This window comes from Erpetoichthys calabaricus, chromosome 11 (genome assembly GCF_900747795.2).
Source record: "Erpetoichthys calabaricus chromosome 11, fErpCal1.3, whole genome shotgun sequence".
In the NCBI taxonomy this organism is placed as follows: Eukaryota; Metazoa; Chordata; class Cladistia; order Polypteriformes; family Polypteridae; genus Erpetoichthys; species Erpetoichthys calabaricus.
In genome coordinates, this window is record NC_041404.2 from 122,683,744 (window position 1) to 122,703,083 (window position 19,340).

The following is a 19,340-nucleotide window of genomic DNA, read 5'->3' on the forward strand; positions in this document are numbered from 1 at the left end:
GATTTACATGATTCAGGATAATAATAATAATTCATTATTATGATATGATCATACGCTATGAGAATCTGTGGTCCCGCAACAATTAAAGCCACTACAAGATTACTTTCAAAGAAACCACAATTTGGTCAGGTTTATATTTATGACCACGGAGAAGCGATGCAACATACTGTAGAATCAAAAGAGTTAAACGATTGGATGTATTAGAAATTCTACAGCCAATAATGGATACAAATCCATATGTCCAAAATTATCGCACTTTACACAAAAAAATTTTCTGAAAAATACGGACAAAGAATTTGGATTTCTATATGAATCCGAAAGATCACGCTTGCATATATAATAAACCAACATGTGACAAATTGTCAGTGATAATAGTTTTAAAAGACGGAGCCATCTACTTAAACACTGGAGCCCACAGATAATCCTCATCCAACAGAAAAGATGAGATGTTATAACAGTAAGAAATCCTTGCTTAAAATACCAGTGGCTCTGACAACTTTCTCCGCAATCACCTCACTGAAATGTGAATTTCTAGCTGCAGTTGCTATAGGTAAAACTCTCACTGATGTGATTTTGGAGATTATAGTAAAAGATGATGATAAAAACAATTTGCATTTACATCAAAAAGGTATTGAATAATTTCACTACAAAGACTGGGTAAGAAACATTAACAGTACATTAGTATCAACCAATCATTTTTTTATGTCATGAATGGACTAACCTTTAACCCGGGGCTTTGTTACAAACAATCTGAAATAAAAACTTTTTAAAATAGAGAACTTGAAGCAACTTTGTGCAGGGGCTAGGCATTTTGAAAGCATATGAAAATCATACTTTAAATGGATAAAATGTATTTAATTCCAAGTTATTTTATTACAACTATTAATTTCTAATATAAATGGAATATGACACTTCAAAACTGAATTTGTATTTTGACATTTAACCTGAACAATGCACAATAAATTATGAATCTGTCTTATTTGACTTTTTCTCTGTGTTGTTTATCAATTCATACATTTTCCAACCTGCTTATCCACTTGAGGGAAGGAATATGAAACACTGGAGCTTTGGACCACACAAACAGAACAGAAGCTTGTCTATCTGTATCTTTTCTTTTACATACTACAACAGAATGGATTAAAGAATAAAAGGCCAAATAATTCAGCTGAAATTGCCATAGCTGTTAATCCTTGGTACAGTACAGTCTCCACAAGGCAGTACACTATTGGCTGTTAGAGAAAGTGGTGAGCTTGACTGTGCTGGAATGTCAGCATGCGATCAGTAAATGTGGCATGGCTAGTGATTTTCAGTCATTTAAATTGACATGGTCTAACAATAAGAACTGCAACTGTGGTAGGTAAATCTGACATACCCCATGAATAGAAGTCACATTAAGTGACATCAATTTAAAGTTTAGCACAATAAAACCAGTGCAATGTTTTCTACTTACTATGACAAGAAATGCGATTGGAATAAAGTAAGGATGAACTTATTAACTTAATTTGACCATCAGTTTTGCTCAGTTTCTGAAATATTTTTTATGTTATAATTGAAAATGTTCAATATGTTTTCCACCACAGTATCTCTTGGTGAAATTTAAGTAAGTACCATTAGCTACCTGCTGGCTGCGTAATTTAGTGATGACCTTCCAAGCTTCATTCAAAACAGTCAAGCGATCATTCTCAGGGGGATCAGCACAGGCCAGGCTCCTTCCAAGTGAGATGAAGAGGAGATGCTGCACACAAAATGAGTACAGAATATGAGCAGTTTAATAAAAAGATAAATATAGTCCGACACCTTCTCTTAAAAAATTACCAGGTACATATCTCAATAAGCTAGCGTGTAATCAACATGGACAATATAATTTTATTTGTAATTTCTTTACACTTTAACTTTCTAAGCATATAGTATATGTAAGGATTTGAAAAGATGTTCTAGTCTTGTACAGGCTTCTTTTGAATTCTTTTGAGAAATGGAGGCATCCCAATATCATTAACAGCCTTACAGGAAAATATAACACTTTCCGTTAAGACACTGTGAAAAAAATACTTTGATGTAGCTTTTAGAAATTAACAAGTCAATGTCAAAAAATCCAAATTGAATCCACTGTGATTCAATATTGCATAAAAATAAATTGTGAAACTGCCAAGGGGTTGAAAACTGTAGATAATAAACCCAATGCCATGATTAACAGCATGTGCCAAACTAATATGAGGGAAACTGTCTTTTTGCAAACAACATTTTTATCCTGGTTACCCACTCATGAAAGCAGCTGCTGTACAGTTTCAGTCATATTGCTAAAGTATTAAAATGAATATCAGGTGCAGCAAGATAGGTCCTTGTTTCTTCTCTTTGAGATAAGTTTGAAGAATATTCACATACTGTATACGGCCATTAAATTTACTATCAGATTAGTTATAAAGAAATAAAATCACCTTAGGGAAACCAGCTTCATCACTCTCCTTGATCATCATGATGAAGTCCATGGCTCTAGCTGCTATAAACTCAGAACGGAAAGCTGACATAATCGAATTCAACAATAAAGCACTGTGGGAATAAAAGTGTTAATGTTGACCGAATTTAAAAATTAGCACAATTTAAAACACTGCACTGTGGATGACATTGTTAAAAGCATAGACAACAAACTATTTAATGAGCTCTGGACAGAATAAGAAACTGAAGAAGAGCAGAAGGGAAAAAAAGTCCAGTGAAGAACTGAAAATATCCATAAACATACCACTCAGCATTCAGATGACAATAGCTAAGAAATAATCATTAAAAATTCTAGTACAAACCTTAAGAGATCATCTTCTCTAAAATGTATATTGTTCAGATCAAACTTTAATACATGTCTCCATCAACAAACCCTGTGTAACACAGCATCAATTTGCTCTTACTGTACTTTCTAAACCATTTAGAAAAATAGTCTCACAAGCTATCTTGTGGAAGCTACCATAGCTCAAACAAAAAAAAATCCTACTGATAATAACATTCAATTAGTTGTGTCCTGTGGGAAACTGAAAGGCAATGAAAATATAATAGTTTTAAAATAGTGAGTGAGGCATAATTCTATTAAGGTTCCTGGGGAACCAGCAACAAAATGGGTGACATAAACTTGCATTATTAGCAGGCCACAACCAAACTCTGGCTTGAGAATATTTTTCATAATGAGTGAATGGATAGAAGTATTCTGTTACTTTGCTTTGTGGAGGTAGCTTAGACACAATATCAGTGAAGTGTGAAGTCAGTCCAATCATTGTGCCTAAGTTACTTTGTTCAGACACAGCATGTTTTCTATTTGAAGAAAAGCACCCTCAGAGAGGTTTCAGCTGTGTTAAGTCAATTTGCATTTCAAACCACGCATGTTGAACCAGACTGCAGATACACCAAAGCCTCATTACAAAGTAAAGACTTCACACATTTCAAATTTCATTAATGAACTAGTTTTTGACATAAACCAGAAAATAGTTACTGAATATGTTTTAAAATAATGTTGCATGTTACACAAATGCATATCTGCACTTTAAATTGTTTGACAAATATAAACACAACTATTGCTGTATGCAAAACGCTGTATTTAACAAATGCATAATATACTGTATGCTAGGAATACAATCATGCTCTTATCACTGAAAAAAGTAGTATGTCCTTACTTGTTTCCCAGCTTTCTGCATCTCTCCATCATCTCTGTAAGCAGAGCCTAAAATGTGTGACCAAATAAAAATAAAATACATTACCAAATAAAGATAATTATCACATAAATATACAGCACAGAAAATAACACTTGAAATTTTACAACAACCCATAATTCTTATATGTCACAATGCTGCATGTCAGGTAAAATAGCTAAGCTTTTCACTTTGTGCCGTCCCCCACCATAACCTATTGGGGAGAAGCAAAAGCTTTAGAATCGTCAAAAATGTTGGTATCCAGTTTAAACATGTTTAACTTTATTAGTCCAGGTGGCAATAAAGTATCCATTCATTGTAGTGAAAACTGGGAAAGTACTAATATACTGTATGTACTGTAAGATAAGTACTGTATGATTACAAAAACAAAATTTGCATTATAATATAGGTAACTAAACAATGTATGTAATAAATGACTACATTTGAAATGGGAATAAAGGTTATCTTGCTTTATAAACTATACCTTAGGTATAAAAAACCATGGAATTTCTATCTTGTTGATGTATTAATGTTTAAGATTTTTAAGTGTACTGAAAAAGCTTTAACACTACAATTACCAAAGCCTACGAAAAAAAGATAAGTAAATAAATCAAGGTAAATAGGTACTGTAAATAACATTCGAATTGGCTTTTATATACAAAGTACAGCGATGGCAAAAGTGCAACGTACATTCTTTCTCTGATGTAGAACCGTTATCATTATCTGAGTTCACCTCTGTTACAGCCCGTCTTTATGTGAAAACAGAAGTGTCAGATCGGGGGGAGTGTGAACATGACTGGGAGAATAAAACTGAATAAAAAAAACGCTAACCTTTACAGGTACCATAAATTTACACTGGCTGTTACAGATTCAAATCAAATGTATGTTTTTATTCTATAATAGTAAGAATAAGAGCAGCTCACTTCTCAAAACAGAGGCGTCTTGTGTCGAACCCATGACCTTTTGATTACCAATCAGCAGTTCTTACCGCTGTGCCACCAAAGCGGTCATATTAAAGGTGTGTTAATGTTGTACCCTAACGCAGGTTCTTTTTCTGCAGTTATATTCTTGAATAAAAGCACATTTGTTTTGTTATACTTGTACCTTTTCTGAAAGTGTTTATTTGATATTTGGACTTCAGGCTTCACACATTATACACTTCATGTCTACATTTTGTCAATTGTTACTAAACCATGAAAAATATTTCTGTTTTAACAATGTGTTTACCCAGATCGTTGTAAACACGGAACACACATGAAATGTATGTGTTACAAATAACGATACATTATTTACCCTATACAGCTTCCGGTACTGTACTCCCAGAAAAACAAGGCTTGAGATAGGAGAGCTTTTTACCATTTCTGTGATGGGGTGTGTGTGGGGGTGCATGGGGGGGTGGGATTGTAGGATGCTTGTGCTTATCGACACATTTACAATACAAAAGACACTGAGGGAGAGGTGTTTTTTGAAGGCTTTGGTAATTCTACTGTTAAATCTTGATTATTATATACATACATTGGAAAAATTGGTGATCTTTGCTTACCTATTCATCAGTTTTATTATTAAAAAAAAAAAATTGTTGTGTCTCCATCCAAAAATTCGCTTTGTTATATCTGAACACCACATGCCACGCCTGATATGAGCGACTTTTGAGTTACAAAGTCATAAAAAAGCTGCCTGCATGGCAGAGAACAACTGAAGAACCTCCCATCTCCTTGAAGAGCTGTGCCAGCTTCTAATCTTAAATTGTTGCACTTCTTTTTGTCTATGTAAGGCTGAGCTCTCCCACAGCCTCTGTTTCTACACTCCCCACTAGACGGTTACCAACTGAAACCAAGATGGCAATAATTGATGTTCTATGGTATACCTTTGATATTAAGAACTGTATTTATATTTAATTTCAAAAAAGTTTATTTCATAGTTGTTTTAATTTTTCATATATTAAACTATGAAACCAGAAATTAGTATCATATACTTCTGTTCAAGAACTTATTCAAAATAACAATGTAAAATATATATTATCGGCAAAATAATATATTGTCTGTATCAAATGACAACATTAATTGATGAAGTGTATACAGTTACCTCGGGAGCTCTGTAAGCCAGACATTGCATGATCCAATCAATAGCAGGTGAATATAGGGTCAGGTAAACTGGAATTTCAACACTCTGCATCACAAGTTGGTTCTGCACTGAATCCCCATGAATCTGAAGATACAAAGAGACCAAAAGAATGTACAGTGTAAAACTAAGGATATTAACGTCAGAAAATAAATATAATTGGCTCAAGAAATATCACCTTTGATGAAAGATGAGTATCTTTGTTTCTTTAAGAAAATTAAAGAAAAAGAAACTGGTACATGTTACTGAAATAATGTTTCTGGAATTCTTATTTGACTAGAACATACAAATGAACATAAAGAAAAACATTTGAAACACAACTGCGTGAAAAACGGTAAACAACAACAGCATTTATTTATATAGCACATTTTCATACAACATATTAGCTCAAAGAGCTTTACAAAATGACAATGAGAAGGTTACAAGAAACAAAAAAAAAACAATTAAGATTAGGCAATAATATTAAAGGATAAGTAACAACAAAATAAGATAGATAGATAGATAGATAGATAGATAGATAGATAGATAGATAGATAGATAGATAGATAGATAGATAGATAGATAGATAGATAGATAGATAGATAGATAGATAGATAGATAGATAGATAGATAGATAGTCAGGAGGACAGGAAAAAAAAACTCCACATATCTAAAAACAGAGTAAAGGAAAAAACACCACAGCAGGGCAATTCAATTACAAATTCAGTTAGGCTAGGAAAAAAAATAAAATCTGCAGGGGGTCCAAGGCCAAAAGACCCCCTATCTTCCACTGGGCAGAAAAAAATGCATAAAAAGATATATGCCAGTAAACATCGCCTGTACATCAATCAAAAATGTAATCTTCTATAAGTGTATTTGCAAAACTAATAAATAACTAACTTGTTTGAAGGTTGTAAGAAGATCAAAGAAGTTCTTATTCAAGCTTTCTTTTATATGAGGGGCCACCTCCATTCCAACCTGAACAAAAGAGAGAAAGATTTTTGATTTGTCACTTTCAAATAATATTACAAGAAATTCTACAAAAACAACAACTCAGAAGGTTACCTTTTATCTACTTTTACTGAAGTTATATAATCATGAGATTAAGACTCAGTAAAATCTATAAAAGCTACTCGCATCTTCCTTAAAACAAGTATAGCTTTTCACCTCTTTTTTTATCTGATGAACAGAGATTTGCTTCAGATATTTCTAACACATGGAATTTCTGACAGATAATTAAATATGAGATGCAAAAAATGAAGACATGGCAGATGCTTCTCACTTCAATTATTAAAAAAGAGGCACTTCATACATAGTTCTGGAACCAAACAATATAAGGCAGATCAGATTATTTTTCTAGCATGTATAGCTTTTACAAACACATGAAGGTTTTAAGCAATGGACTGTTATCATAACCAAAAACAAAGCCTGAATGTCCTATAGAGATATCAAAAAACATTTTTATAACTATTCAAAACGTCAAACTTCTTTTCACACTTGTGCTCTATGATGGTTCATCTACTCTTCCCAATTTGAAAAGGGCGTCTTATTATTTTCAAATAAAAATACCTGGTTTTGTCTTTCAGAAATGTATGCTTACATTATTCCTTACTTGTTGTGCTACCAATCAATAAGCTTTAGGATGTGCTGGAACAATGTGTAAATGGAAATAGACTGAAACAGATTATGATATAACTTTTAATAGGAACATCTATGGCATTTATAATTTGTCAGTTTGCTTACCATATCTATTAACTACTATTAATATGAAACAATCTTATTCTGTTCTCAGTGTCTGGTTTTGTAAAAGATCAGGGGACTAAGGAGAGAGAAATATTTTATTCTGCAACTAAGGCAGATATCTTCTCCATCCCCAACCATAATAAAGATATTACTTGTGCAAATAAAATAAACCTGAGGATGAGCATTACTCTGCATAGGTAGGCACGAGCATACACAGCCACCAGGGGGTCTCCAATTCCTCTGATCATGGCTGTCAGTCGTGGAAGTGTTTCCTGTATTCCCCTTAAAGGAAAAAAAAAAGATGAGTATCAAAAGGACCGTATGTTGACTGCAGTACTAGCAAAGCACAGAATTAAGTTGCAAGATAAAACTAATACTGTCAGGGTTTACTAGTTGATTTGGCATGGATATTAAAATGTCTGGATTCTATTTTGATAGTATAGCTTAAGCACTATTGATTTTAGTTATTGAAAAGGAGGTCTAGGTGTAATTATTAAAATCTTCAGTACAGTGTCTCATTTTTACTGTGTTGTTTCTATGTTCCATTACTAGTTTTTCTTATGTTGAGTGAATTTAGATTAAATTAGCATCTGAACTTTGTTAAATTAAGAATTTAATTGTGCTTTGTATTTGACAATAAAGTAGATATGTTATTCTTAATTTAGTATGTGCATTTGCCCATTAAACCTTGCGGAATTGTGAAATACACTGTTCATTGTACCCGGCAAGAAGGAGTAGGCTCTGTTTTTGATGCAGGGCAATATAACATGAAAAGTCATAGCACCCAATAACAAATCAGCAAAACGCAATATGCTTTGGGTATTTATTACTGCATTTGATAGCACTATTTAGGTAACCATAACTATTACTCTTACATCCATAAGCATTCATAGACTACTATGAAATCAACAACACATAAATGTAAACAATGTAATAAATTATATTCTAACAAAAGTATAATAATCTTTAAAAATTAAAACAACCTTCAGTGTGAAACCTTGAATTTCTTTAGGGAACTAAGGTTGCCAACTGCTTGTTGTGATACTGCAGTATCACTTTTTCCATGTAGAAAGCGAGTTCCTTATGCATGACACATGTTATGAGTGAATTGAACTAAACTATATTGACAACTGCAGAGACAAGACCAAGGTCATGAACTGGTATTGTCAGCCAGGAATAAATGTAAGATATAAAGGTTTTGCTGTCCACAATGCAAAAAAAAATAAATTAAAAAAAAAATCAGTCAGGAAAAAGTAGAAGGCTTAAAATAAATAAATCACAAAAATTTCAAAACAATGCTCAAAAGGCAAAATACAATGTTAAAAAAATAAAACGTCCGAACATTCAAAATAAACACAAAAAAATCAAAATATCAATCAAAATGTTACTAGTCAAAGAGGCAATAAAGTATCCATCCTTACAGTACAGTACACACTGTAATGAGTGCATTTATCTTTTATTCCTACCAATCTTCTAATATGACTACCAAGTTGATAACATATTATTATCAAAATGTCTGTATTCTTTTTTTAATAGTATAGCTTAAGCACTGCTCATTTTTAGTTATTGAAAGAGAGGAGTAATGATGAACGCAAGCAGTATGTGAAAGTAGTTGCTGGTGTATGTCCAGGATAATACCTGCAACTCCCAGACAGACAGAAAACAATATGACAATACAGAGAATGCTGTGAATTCCTGTTTATCTTAATAATAATAATAATAATAATAATAATAAATTTTATTTATATAGCACCTTTCCCATGCTCAAGTCACTTACAGAATATAATAAAGAAGGGCAGCATATACAGTATATAGCATTGTACAAACCAGATAAATAAATAAAGAAGATTAAGACAGTGAATTCTGAAAAAAAACAGGCAACATAATTGATGGTCTAGCACACACACATACAGGTTACATTAGCATCTTGACAGAAAAGTAAACTGAGAGAAAGGTAATAAAATAGAGCTAAAAGCCTTCCTGAACAGATGAATTTTGAGTTGTTTTTTAAAACAATTCATGGAGTCAGCTGACCTGATTAATTTCGGTAGGTCATTCCAGAGTCTGGACGCTATACAGCTGAAGGCCCAGTCACCCATGGAGTGTAGATTAGTGTGGGGTACAGCAAGATTGCCAGAATTATAGGACCTTAGTGGGCGGGCAGGCACATAGTGATGGAGAAGGTCACTGATGTAGTTTGGCGCGAGGTTATTTAAGGCTTTGTAGGTTATTAGTAGGATTTTATATTCAATTCTGTAAGACACAGGGAGCCATTGAAGACAGAACAGGATGGGTGTGATGTGCTCGCTGCTGCTGGTTCGAGTAAGGACTCTTGCAGCTGAGTTTTGAATAAGCTGGAGCTGTGATACAAGATTAGAAGGGGCACCTGCCAGTAGGGAATTACAATAATCGACGCGGGATATGATAAAAGCATGGACAAGTTTCTCAGCATTAGAGAAGGAGAGGAAGGAGCGAACACGGGATATGTTGCGGAGGTGAAAGTAAGAACGTTTCTTAATGTGATTTATGTGGGCGGAATATGAGAGGGAGGAATCAAAAATGACACCAAGATTTTTTACAGTAGAGGCAGGTCTGATGAGATCACCGCCAAGATAGACTGGGAAGGAGCTCATTCTATTAAGTTGCATTTTAGTCCCAATTTGCAGGAGTTCAGTTTTATTGCAATTTAATTTTAAAGAGTTCTGCTCCATCCAGGTTTTAATTTCACTAAGGCAGGTTGTGAGCTGAGAAAGCTCTGATGAAGTTCCACTTTTAACATTGAAGTAGAGTTGAGTATCAGCTGCATAAAAATGATAACCCAGTCCATAACTACGGATAATATGGCCAAGGGGAAGCATGTAAATACAGAAAAGCAGAGGACCAAGGACAGAGCCTTGAGGGACTCCTTGTGTGACTGGCGCTGAACTGGATCTGCTGTTGCCAAGACTAACAAACTCTTGCCTATGAGTCAGATAGGACTTGAACCACTGGAGGGCAATGCCAGAGATACCCAGCATGTTCTCCATTCTGGACAGTAGGATGTCATGTCTGACAGTGTCAAATGCTGCACTGAGGTCTAACAGAATTAATATGCTGGTTTGTCCAGAGTCTGCTGCCATAAGCAAATCATTGGTTACCCATAGCAGAGCAGTTTCACAGCTGTGCCGCGCCCTAAAACCAGACTGAAAGGGTTCCATCAAATTATTAGAGGTTAGGTATTTAAAGAAGGTGCACCTTTGTTTTCACAGCATGAGTTACTGATCACATAAAACATGTGAATTATATGTTCATTTTTTCAAAAATAAAGAATTTGAAAACCACTACAAATTAGCCACACCTATTTGGAGCTAGACCTCAGAAATGACTTGTTATGACTGGTGGATTTGAATCCACGACATACATTAAAAATAAATCAGAAACAAACATTGATAATGCACTGGAGATTAATAACTTGCTTTTTTAGTTGTGTTCTAAATTTTCTGAAACTTCCATCCTTTCTTCTTCTTAAACACATTCTTATTTAAACAGCCTGTTCATACAAAGAGGCTGCTGTGCTACAGTCCCCAATTACATTCTCTGAATTTATAGAACTGCCTCTGGATGTTGTTTTCAACTTTTTGGAAGCAGTTTGAAGTCCAATTTATGCTTTTATTGAACTCTGCTGCTTCATCCACTACACGGATTCCTTTTGTTAATTTGGCCGTAATAACCCTGCTTTTAAAACAACAGACAAATCCATGGGAATAACACCCTATTTACCACCCAATTTATTTCATGAATGTTGACTCAAAGCTGCTGATAAAGCACCTTCTGCATCATCTGCTACTGGTCATTCAAATTAACTCATTCTGACCAGATAAGTTTCATTCTATCTTACCATGCAGCAGATAACATAAGTCATCTCCTAAATATTAGGTAGACCCTAGCTTGTCCACCTCTACAGGTCTTCTGTCTGTTGACACAAAGAAGGCATCTAATTACATACATTGATTTTTTTTCTGGAAGGGTTTTATATTTTATGGTTTCTGGCAAGAGTCATGTTACCAAGCTGTACTCCTCCTCAAGACAGTAATTCTCACCAACTCAGCTACCTCACAACAGTTTCACATTCAAAAAGGTCAAAGACAAGGCTGGTACCACCATCTTAGTTTTTAGTTTTCCTCTTGAGCTCCAAATCATCAGTCTTCACAATTATGAATTACCTTTCCTTTACCTACTTTTGACTCCTATCATAAAATTTCTCTTATGTAGATAATAGCAATGTCCCTCAGATATCATCCTTAATTTGTTTGGTTCCTTTTAAACCCTGTATGGTTTCAAAACAAACTGGTCTAAATCTCTTCTCCTTTCATTAAACTCTTTCTGTCACCAGTTTGTTTTTCTCTATCACCCTGTTGGCCAGTTCATTTAAATTCTTGGGCTCTGGTATCTCTCCTGTTTCACAGCAGACTGTAAAATTACCATCACATTTCTACTTTGTGGTCTCTTCTTCCGCTGTCATTTGCTGCTTAAATATTGTTTGTCCCATGCAAACCAATGCACTAGATAATATTCTTGTCTAAAGGTCAATCTCTTCTCTCTATCTTTCCTTGCAGACATTCGACTGCAGTACTCCAAGCTGATCTGTAATTATTTAAATCAACAAAGCCTAATTCCAGCAGTTAAGTGTTACCATTAAATATACTGTACTACCTACAAAAATGACAGAGTAATTTTTAATGAACTATAAAATGCTAGATGACTTCAATACATGTCATATTTAGGCATTTGTCCCAAAGAAGGTCAGACAGTCACTCATTATCCAACCCGCTATATCCTAACACAGGGTCAAGGGGGTCTGCTGGAGCCAATCCCAGCCAATACAGGATGCAAGGCAGGAACAAATCCCGGGCCGGGCGCCTGTCCACCGCAGGAACCCAAAGAAGGTAATCTTGGCAATTTGCATTAGATTTTGCAACACACATAAAGTATATATAAGAAAAAAGAAATGTTTATTTTTGCCAGGGAGACATATTTGTGTATCATATTTCACAAAGGGAAACTATGTACAGTAGGAGTTAAATCGGTCCCCAATGACATTACTTACATTTTCGAAAGGAATCTGTTGCACTTCAGAATTGCAGCCTCCACATATCTAAAAACAGAGTAAAGGAAAAAAAAAAAAACAGTACAGCAGGGCAATTCAATTACAACTTCAAATGCAATACTTTTTTTCTACTTTTGGAAAAAAAAAAAAAGAAAACATTTTGGTCATATCTGACCTAGGCACATCTCAAAGTGCATAAAAAATAGTGCACAGATTTGGCAAAAACATTAGTAACCCTTTTGAAATAAAACATTTTTCTCACATTTGACCCAGACACATTTCAAAGTGCATAAAATCAGTGCACAGTATTAGCAATATCATTTTTGTTTACCTTTTGAAATAAAATAAATATTTTGGTCATATATGACCCAGGCACATCACAAAGGACATTTGAAAAAATAGAAAGATTTATTGATGCTATGAAAGCTATCAGTACACAAACTCATAACAAGCTTAACAGTAACTAACACACATGAATACTATGTCTACTGCAAACGGAGGGAACATAGGTTCATTTTAAATCACCACATGTATGATTAACAGTGCCTTTCTTATAAACAAAAAGGTGGCTTTTGGTTCAGAGTTGAGGTGCTGTGAAGGTACATAGAAGACGAGAGTCCCAGGGCTACATGTTTTGTTTATCTGGTAAAAAAACATAACGTTTAAAATGTGAAATAGACAAGTCATCTAGTATAATAATTCTTTGCATTAACACAGTGCTTTATTCACTACTCAAAGCACTTATCAAACTCCATACAGGGAGGATCCGGGAAATTAACTTATGATCTCCTTATTGTGAGGCAGCAGCGCTACCATTACACTACCTGCATAGATGTACCATACTGCATAATATTGTGCTTGATAGTTTAAAATTAAAGAATATTAACCACAGATTAATAACAAGCTCTACATTCTACAAGAATTTTTTTTTATGTAGTCCCGCAAAGCAATCAGTGCTTAATTTGATTAAGTTTTAAAGAAAATTCCAAACTTTTTGCATGTTTTTACCAAATGTAGTCCTTCTAATTCATTCTTTGCTTTGAGCGTCAATGGCTGATTGCCGTCCTCATAACAGTCATGAATCCGTAGGATCGAAGTGTGTGAGTGGAGGGCCAACCAATCGTATGGAGAGAAGTGCAGAGACAGTGGTTGTCAGTAACACATATTGGAGTACTCATTGGAGTAACAGTAAGACTCAGCACACAACTGATTATAGAATCATTTAATATGTAGTCGATGCAACGACTAGCAGTCGGGGTCGAAGTGCTGGTACAACGTACAGGGTGTACCATCACCACAAAAAAATAAAATAAATAAATAAATAAACAAACAGGCTATTACCACCACTTCTAGATACACAACAACGTGCTGAATTTTGAATAGTCTGGCACTACAGCGTTTTACATAAATTGCAGTAAACCCATTAATAAAATATTCAAAACACTTCACCACTGCTTCACCGCATCATCAGTGTCTTTGTTTTGCAAATGTGTCAATTAGTACAAGCAGCCTGCTATTTAAGACAGACACAAAATTCTCAGAGCTGAAGTCACTTTATCTGGGAGTGAGGTGTCTGGAATTGTATAGGGTAAAAAATATATTGTTATTTGGAATATATACATTTCATGTGTGTTCTGTGTCTACAGCGATCTGTATAAATGTAGGATGACACGAAATGCGAGGTGACAACAAGTTGGTATGTTTAGTTTGTGTCGATTGATGGACTTCAGTTTTTACACATTGACAGCAACATGTAAATTGAATAATATCTTTTTCTTCGATTATATTCTTGAATAAAAGCGCACTTCTTTTGTTAAAACTTTTGTGAAAGTGTTTATTTGATATTTGGACTTCAGTCTTCAAACATTATACACTTCAAACCAGCATTTTGTCATTATTACTATAACATGAAAAAAGTTTCTGTTTTAGCTATGTGTTCAGCATTTCTTGCCTCGCATTTCCTGTTATCCTACATTTATACACAGATCGTTGTAGACACGGAACACACAGGAAATATATGTATTCCAAATAACAACATATTATTTACTCTATACAATTATAGACACCTAACTCCCAGATAAAGTGATAAAGTGAATTTTGCATCTAACTTCAGCTGCGTCAGTGGGGGATGGGGTAGCAGGCTGCAGGCTGCTTGCTGCTTGTACTGACTGACACATTTGCAAAACAAAGATGCTGATGACGAGTTGCGAGGGAGTTTAAGGTGGCACGAGATTACAAATATTTTTGTAGGCTTCATTAATTTTAGTGGTAAACTGGTTCTCTTTTTAAACACTTTTAAGTTTTAGTTAACTTTTGGCACTATCCATATTTAAGTCCAACTTATCAAAGTAAACTTGATTCTTACTTTTTCCAAGTAGACAAAACAAATACTCTTAACAACTGGTGTCCTCAAAACAGCTTTCTTCTTGGTGCTAATAATAAATATATATAATAAAAGGATACAGCCTGGGGATAAGTTCTCTAATAGAGGCAATTTTAAAGAACCAGTTAAGACAAGTCTCTCTGGCAGTATCATTCACATCATCAGATGAGAAAGAATCTAAGTAAAAAAATAAAAAAAAATTATTAACCATATAGAAAGAAATGTGGGTAATAGTTTATACTGTAAAATAATGCTGGAAATTATCTTAGATGATAAAATAATTAAAAAAATAAATCAAGTGAGGAGAATGCCAACAAAAAATAGGTATAAAAGGAAGAATGCACTCACCAGGAAGAAGTTGGGTATCTGAGCACATTGACCAGATTCTATCATAAACCAGTCGTCCTGCAAGAAAACATTCAGCTATTAACAATTAAGAAAGATCATTTTTTAAGCTGCAGTGTGTTGATGATAAACTAAGGACATTGGAGAAACTGATTCAATAGTTCCTCGCCAAATAATCTGATTTCTCTAGCTGATCAAGAATTTTTCTCTGAGGCTGGTATCACCTTTTCAAAATCAGCTCCATGCCATGCTACTCTGACCCTGGGCCAAGACAGCTTTTCCCTACTCCTACCACAGCTGCAATCCACAATGATGAAATCTGAGAGTTTCAGTAACACAAGCAGAGGTCCCTGCCAGGTCACCTCCACTTTCTCAGGCAGACTTCACCATTGGTAATTGTTTTCAGCTTCTCAGCTCCCTCACCGTGCCAGCAGCTTATGGCAATGACCTTTTACGGGAGACTCGATAGTGCAAAACTTGAACTTGATGTCACCAGACCGCAAAACCTTCTTTGTTCTGCTTCCCTGGTACACGAGTTCTTGATAATAAAAAATGCCCCACTGGCCTTCAAGAAGCACAAGAACAGGACTTTTGGGATGATAATCCTGCACACCAGGGTATATGAAATGCACAGTGGCTAGACCGAAAATCTGAAGACAGACTTCTCATTACTGTTTAGGATGTTAAGGAGAAGATCCCTGTTGTAAGAATCATTGTTTCTGTTGTTTTATGTAGAACTAAAGTAAAGCATATTGACAAGAAATGTTAATTTGATGCTGTAGCTGCTTCTAGGTTTTCTAACATTCTGTACAGTCAGTTTAAATATAGTGAATATCTTAATTCAGCAGCAATATAAATAACAAGGGGATTTTTTCAATTTATAGACCCAGTCCCAACAGAATTTTTCAAAGAAGATTATGATCTGTTAATTGACGGTGTACTAGAAATAGTTAATTGCCCAGTCAATACTGGTACTTTCCCTGATTCTTTAAAGCTTGCAATAGTTAAACCATTGCTTAACAAATATAATCTTTACTCTTCAGTCCCTGATTATTTTAGACCTATCACTAAACTCCCTTTTTTAAGTAAGAATTTAGGAGAAGTAGTTTTTCAGCTGTTAAATACTTGATTAAAACACTTGCAGTAGTTAATAGTAAGTTATTTTGGGTAACTTTCAATCAGGCTTTTTGACTAAAACAGCACAGCACAGAAACTGCATTGGTTAAATTAGTTAAAGAACAAGTATTTTCCAAGTCAAAGTAATTTCTTCAAAATCATGATATATATTTATTTGCCACTTAAAATTGTGATCTAAAGTGAAGGGTTTATTATAAATTTTAGAATATTACTTGTTTTATTTATATTCATTTATAATGTATATGGCTTCAGATCTATACAGCAATAGCATAAAGACAAAACATACCATTTGTGTACATAAAACTTTACAGAGAAATTTTAACAATAAATATATAAAGTATATCTTAAATAAGTGAAAATGATATGGGAGGAAGACATTTTAATGAATATACTAAATGGATGATCTCACTTACCAAAAGTGTCCAGTATGTCTGTTATTAGAACAAACTTGCTGGGATAAAACTGTATGACTGTTGTGTCTGACAGGAGTTTGGAGCACTGGAATAAAATAAGACTACAGTATCAATAAGAATAATCAGAATTTAGCAACAAACAGAGATGACATTATGGCAACATCTGTAGTCAGTGACTGATTTCCAGTGTGTCTTACATAGATACATACAGATACACCTCTCACAGCAACCCAGACACAGACAGATGTGCTTATTATCATTATTATCGGACCTTACTCTTTTTTTATGTTAACTAATATTGTCTTATTTCAATTTTTTATGTTGTTATATTTTTTTATTTACCATTCTTCATTATGTAAAGCACTTTGAGCTACTTTTTTGTATGAAAATGTGCTATACAAATAAATATTATTATTATTATTATTATTAATATCAAAAGCAAAAAAAGGGCAATATAAAACTGTTACAAAAATACACATCACCTTGTGTTTATGCACTTGAGCATATTTTGCAAAAGGTTGCATACAGTATTTCAGGAACCAATTAACCAATTTTGATGTTTCTTTTTCCACTGGTAGAGCAAAAAGACTATTGTTACAAGTCCTTATTTTTAAGCCAAAATACAACAACCAAAATAATACCACCTTTAAAGTTGCTATTAACAGGTTAGAAGTTTGATCTATTAATGAACACAAAGGCACCAATTCCTGCTTCCATGTCTTTTAAATTAACATATACAGAAAAGTAATCTGGCAGACAAGTTAAACCAATTTTGGATTTGTGTCTGAACATTGGAACATTAGAAAAATGTAGACGAGAACAGGCCATTCAGCAAAACAAATTTTACCAGTTCCATCCATTTAATTCCTCCAAAATAACATCCAGACCAGTTTTGAATGTCCCTAATGTTCTACTGTCCACTACTCTATTTGGTAATTTATTCCATGTTTATGATTCTCTGTGTGAAGAAAAACTTATCCTAACATTTGGGTGAAATTTACCTTTCATAAGTTTATAATTAATTGTGTCCCTGTGTTCTTGTTGAACTCATCTTAAAGTAACACAGTAATAATTTTTTGCATAATTTTAATCTCATTTTGCTTAAACTGGAAAGGTTCAGCTCTTTTAATCTTTCCTCATAACTCATCCCTTGCAATCCAAGTATCAAACTGGTCACTCTTCACCTGACATTTTCTGACACTGCTACATCTTTTTTATAGCCTGGCGATTAAAACTGCACACAGTACTCCATGTGAGGCCTCACCAGTGCATAATAAAGCTTAAGAATAACCTCCTCTGATTTGTACTCTACCCATCTTGCTATATAACCTAACATTTTGTTAGCTTTCTTAATGGCCAATGAACTCTGTCTGGAAGTCGATATGACAAGTTCACTACAACTCCAAAATCCTGCTCATAAGCAGTACCTTTAATTTTCCGACCTCCATTTGTACATGCAGATCTAATATTTTTCACATCCTAAGAGTAATACTTTACATTTACTTACATTAAATTTCATCAGCCACATATCTGCCTAAGTCTGTATGCTGTCCAAATCTCTCAGTAATGATTCAACGGATTCTAGATTATCTGACAATCCAACTAGTTTGGTATCATCTGTAAACTTAACCAGTTTGTTAATTTTATTCAAATCCATAATCATTTGTATATAGGGTGGTCCAGATCTAACTATGCAATTATTGCATTGCATTAAAAGTTGCATAGTTAGATCTGGACCACCCTGTATACTACAAATTGCAGCGGTCCTAGCACTGACCCCTGAGGGACACCACCCTTATCACCACCCAATTCTGGTAAGGTTTCTTGCATTATAGCTGCATACTTCATGTGCTTTAGCCAATTCTGCAGCCATCTAAAGCCTACACCCTGAAAACCCACTCCTTTTATTTTCATGCCAAACGTCTCATGTGGTACCTTATCAAATGCTTTCTAAAAGCCAAGATAAATAATATCATACAGTGTGTACCACTGCGATCACATCCTTATGTTGCTTCCTCATAGAATTCCAGCCTCCCTTGTCCCCATGCTGACTGTTCAGAAAAACTGCTCTTGCCGTGTGTTGCTCAATATTATTGTTAGTAATTATTTCTGTGAATTTACCCATAATGCACATTAAGCTTACTAGCCTTGTATATCCAATTCATTATAATAACTATTCATTCAAAATCTGTACTAACCCCTACTCTCTCTTCTGTTTCCTTTTCCGGTGTCCTGTTGGTGGTGGCGTGCCCCACCACCATCTACCCAAAGCACCATGATGTTCCAACAATGATGGATGGATTAAAAGCCAGAAGTCTGTATGACCATCAGCATCAAGTGACTCCGTGAGAACCCTAACTACAAAGAGGACTATTTCATTTATGTTAGGTAGAATGCCCAAAGGGGACTGGGCGGTCTCGTGGCCTGGAACCCCTACAGATTTTATTTTTTTCTCCAGCCTTCTG

The 19,340-nt window shown here is 34.5% G+C and overlaps 1 protein-coding gene across 2 annotated transcripts in view; it reads right to left on the minus strand.

Annotated features, from left to right (window-relative positions):
* Positions 1-19,340, minus strand: part of vps35l (VPS35 endosomal protein sorting factor like) — a 100,130-nt gene that overhangs the window by 58,938 nt on the left and 21,852 nt on the right. For both annotated transcript variants that reach the window (XR_007936303.1, XM_028813771.2), the window contains exons 8-17: positions 16,876-16,960; positions 15,329-15,385; positions 15,061-15,157; positions 12,598-12,645; positions 7,700-7,793; positions 6,669-6,746; positions 5,754-5,876; positions 3,654-3,700; positions 2,436-2,547; positions 1,619-1,735 (exon numbers count right to left, since the gene is read on the minus strand). Coding sequence is in view for 1 of the 2 variants with exons in the window: in XM_028813771.2 (XP_028669604.2) it covers positions 1,619-1,735; positions 2,436-2,547; positions 3,654-3,700; positions 5,754-5,876; positions 6,669-6,746; positions 7,700-7,793; positions 12,598-12,645; positions 15,061-15,157; positions 15,329-15,385; positions 16,876-16,960 (858 nt within the window). In the remaining variant the exon portion in view is untranslated. The remainder of the gene's footprint in view (positions 1-1,618; positions 1,736-2,435; positions 2,548-3,653; positions 3,701-5,753; positions 5,877-6,668; positions 6,747-7,699; positions 7,794-12,597; positions 12,646-15,060; positions 15,158-15,328; positions 15,386-16,875; positions 16,961-19,340) is intronic.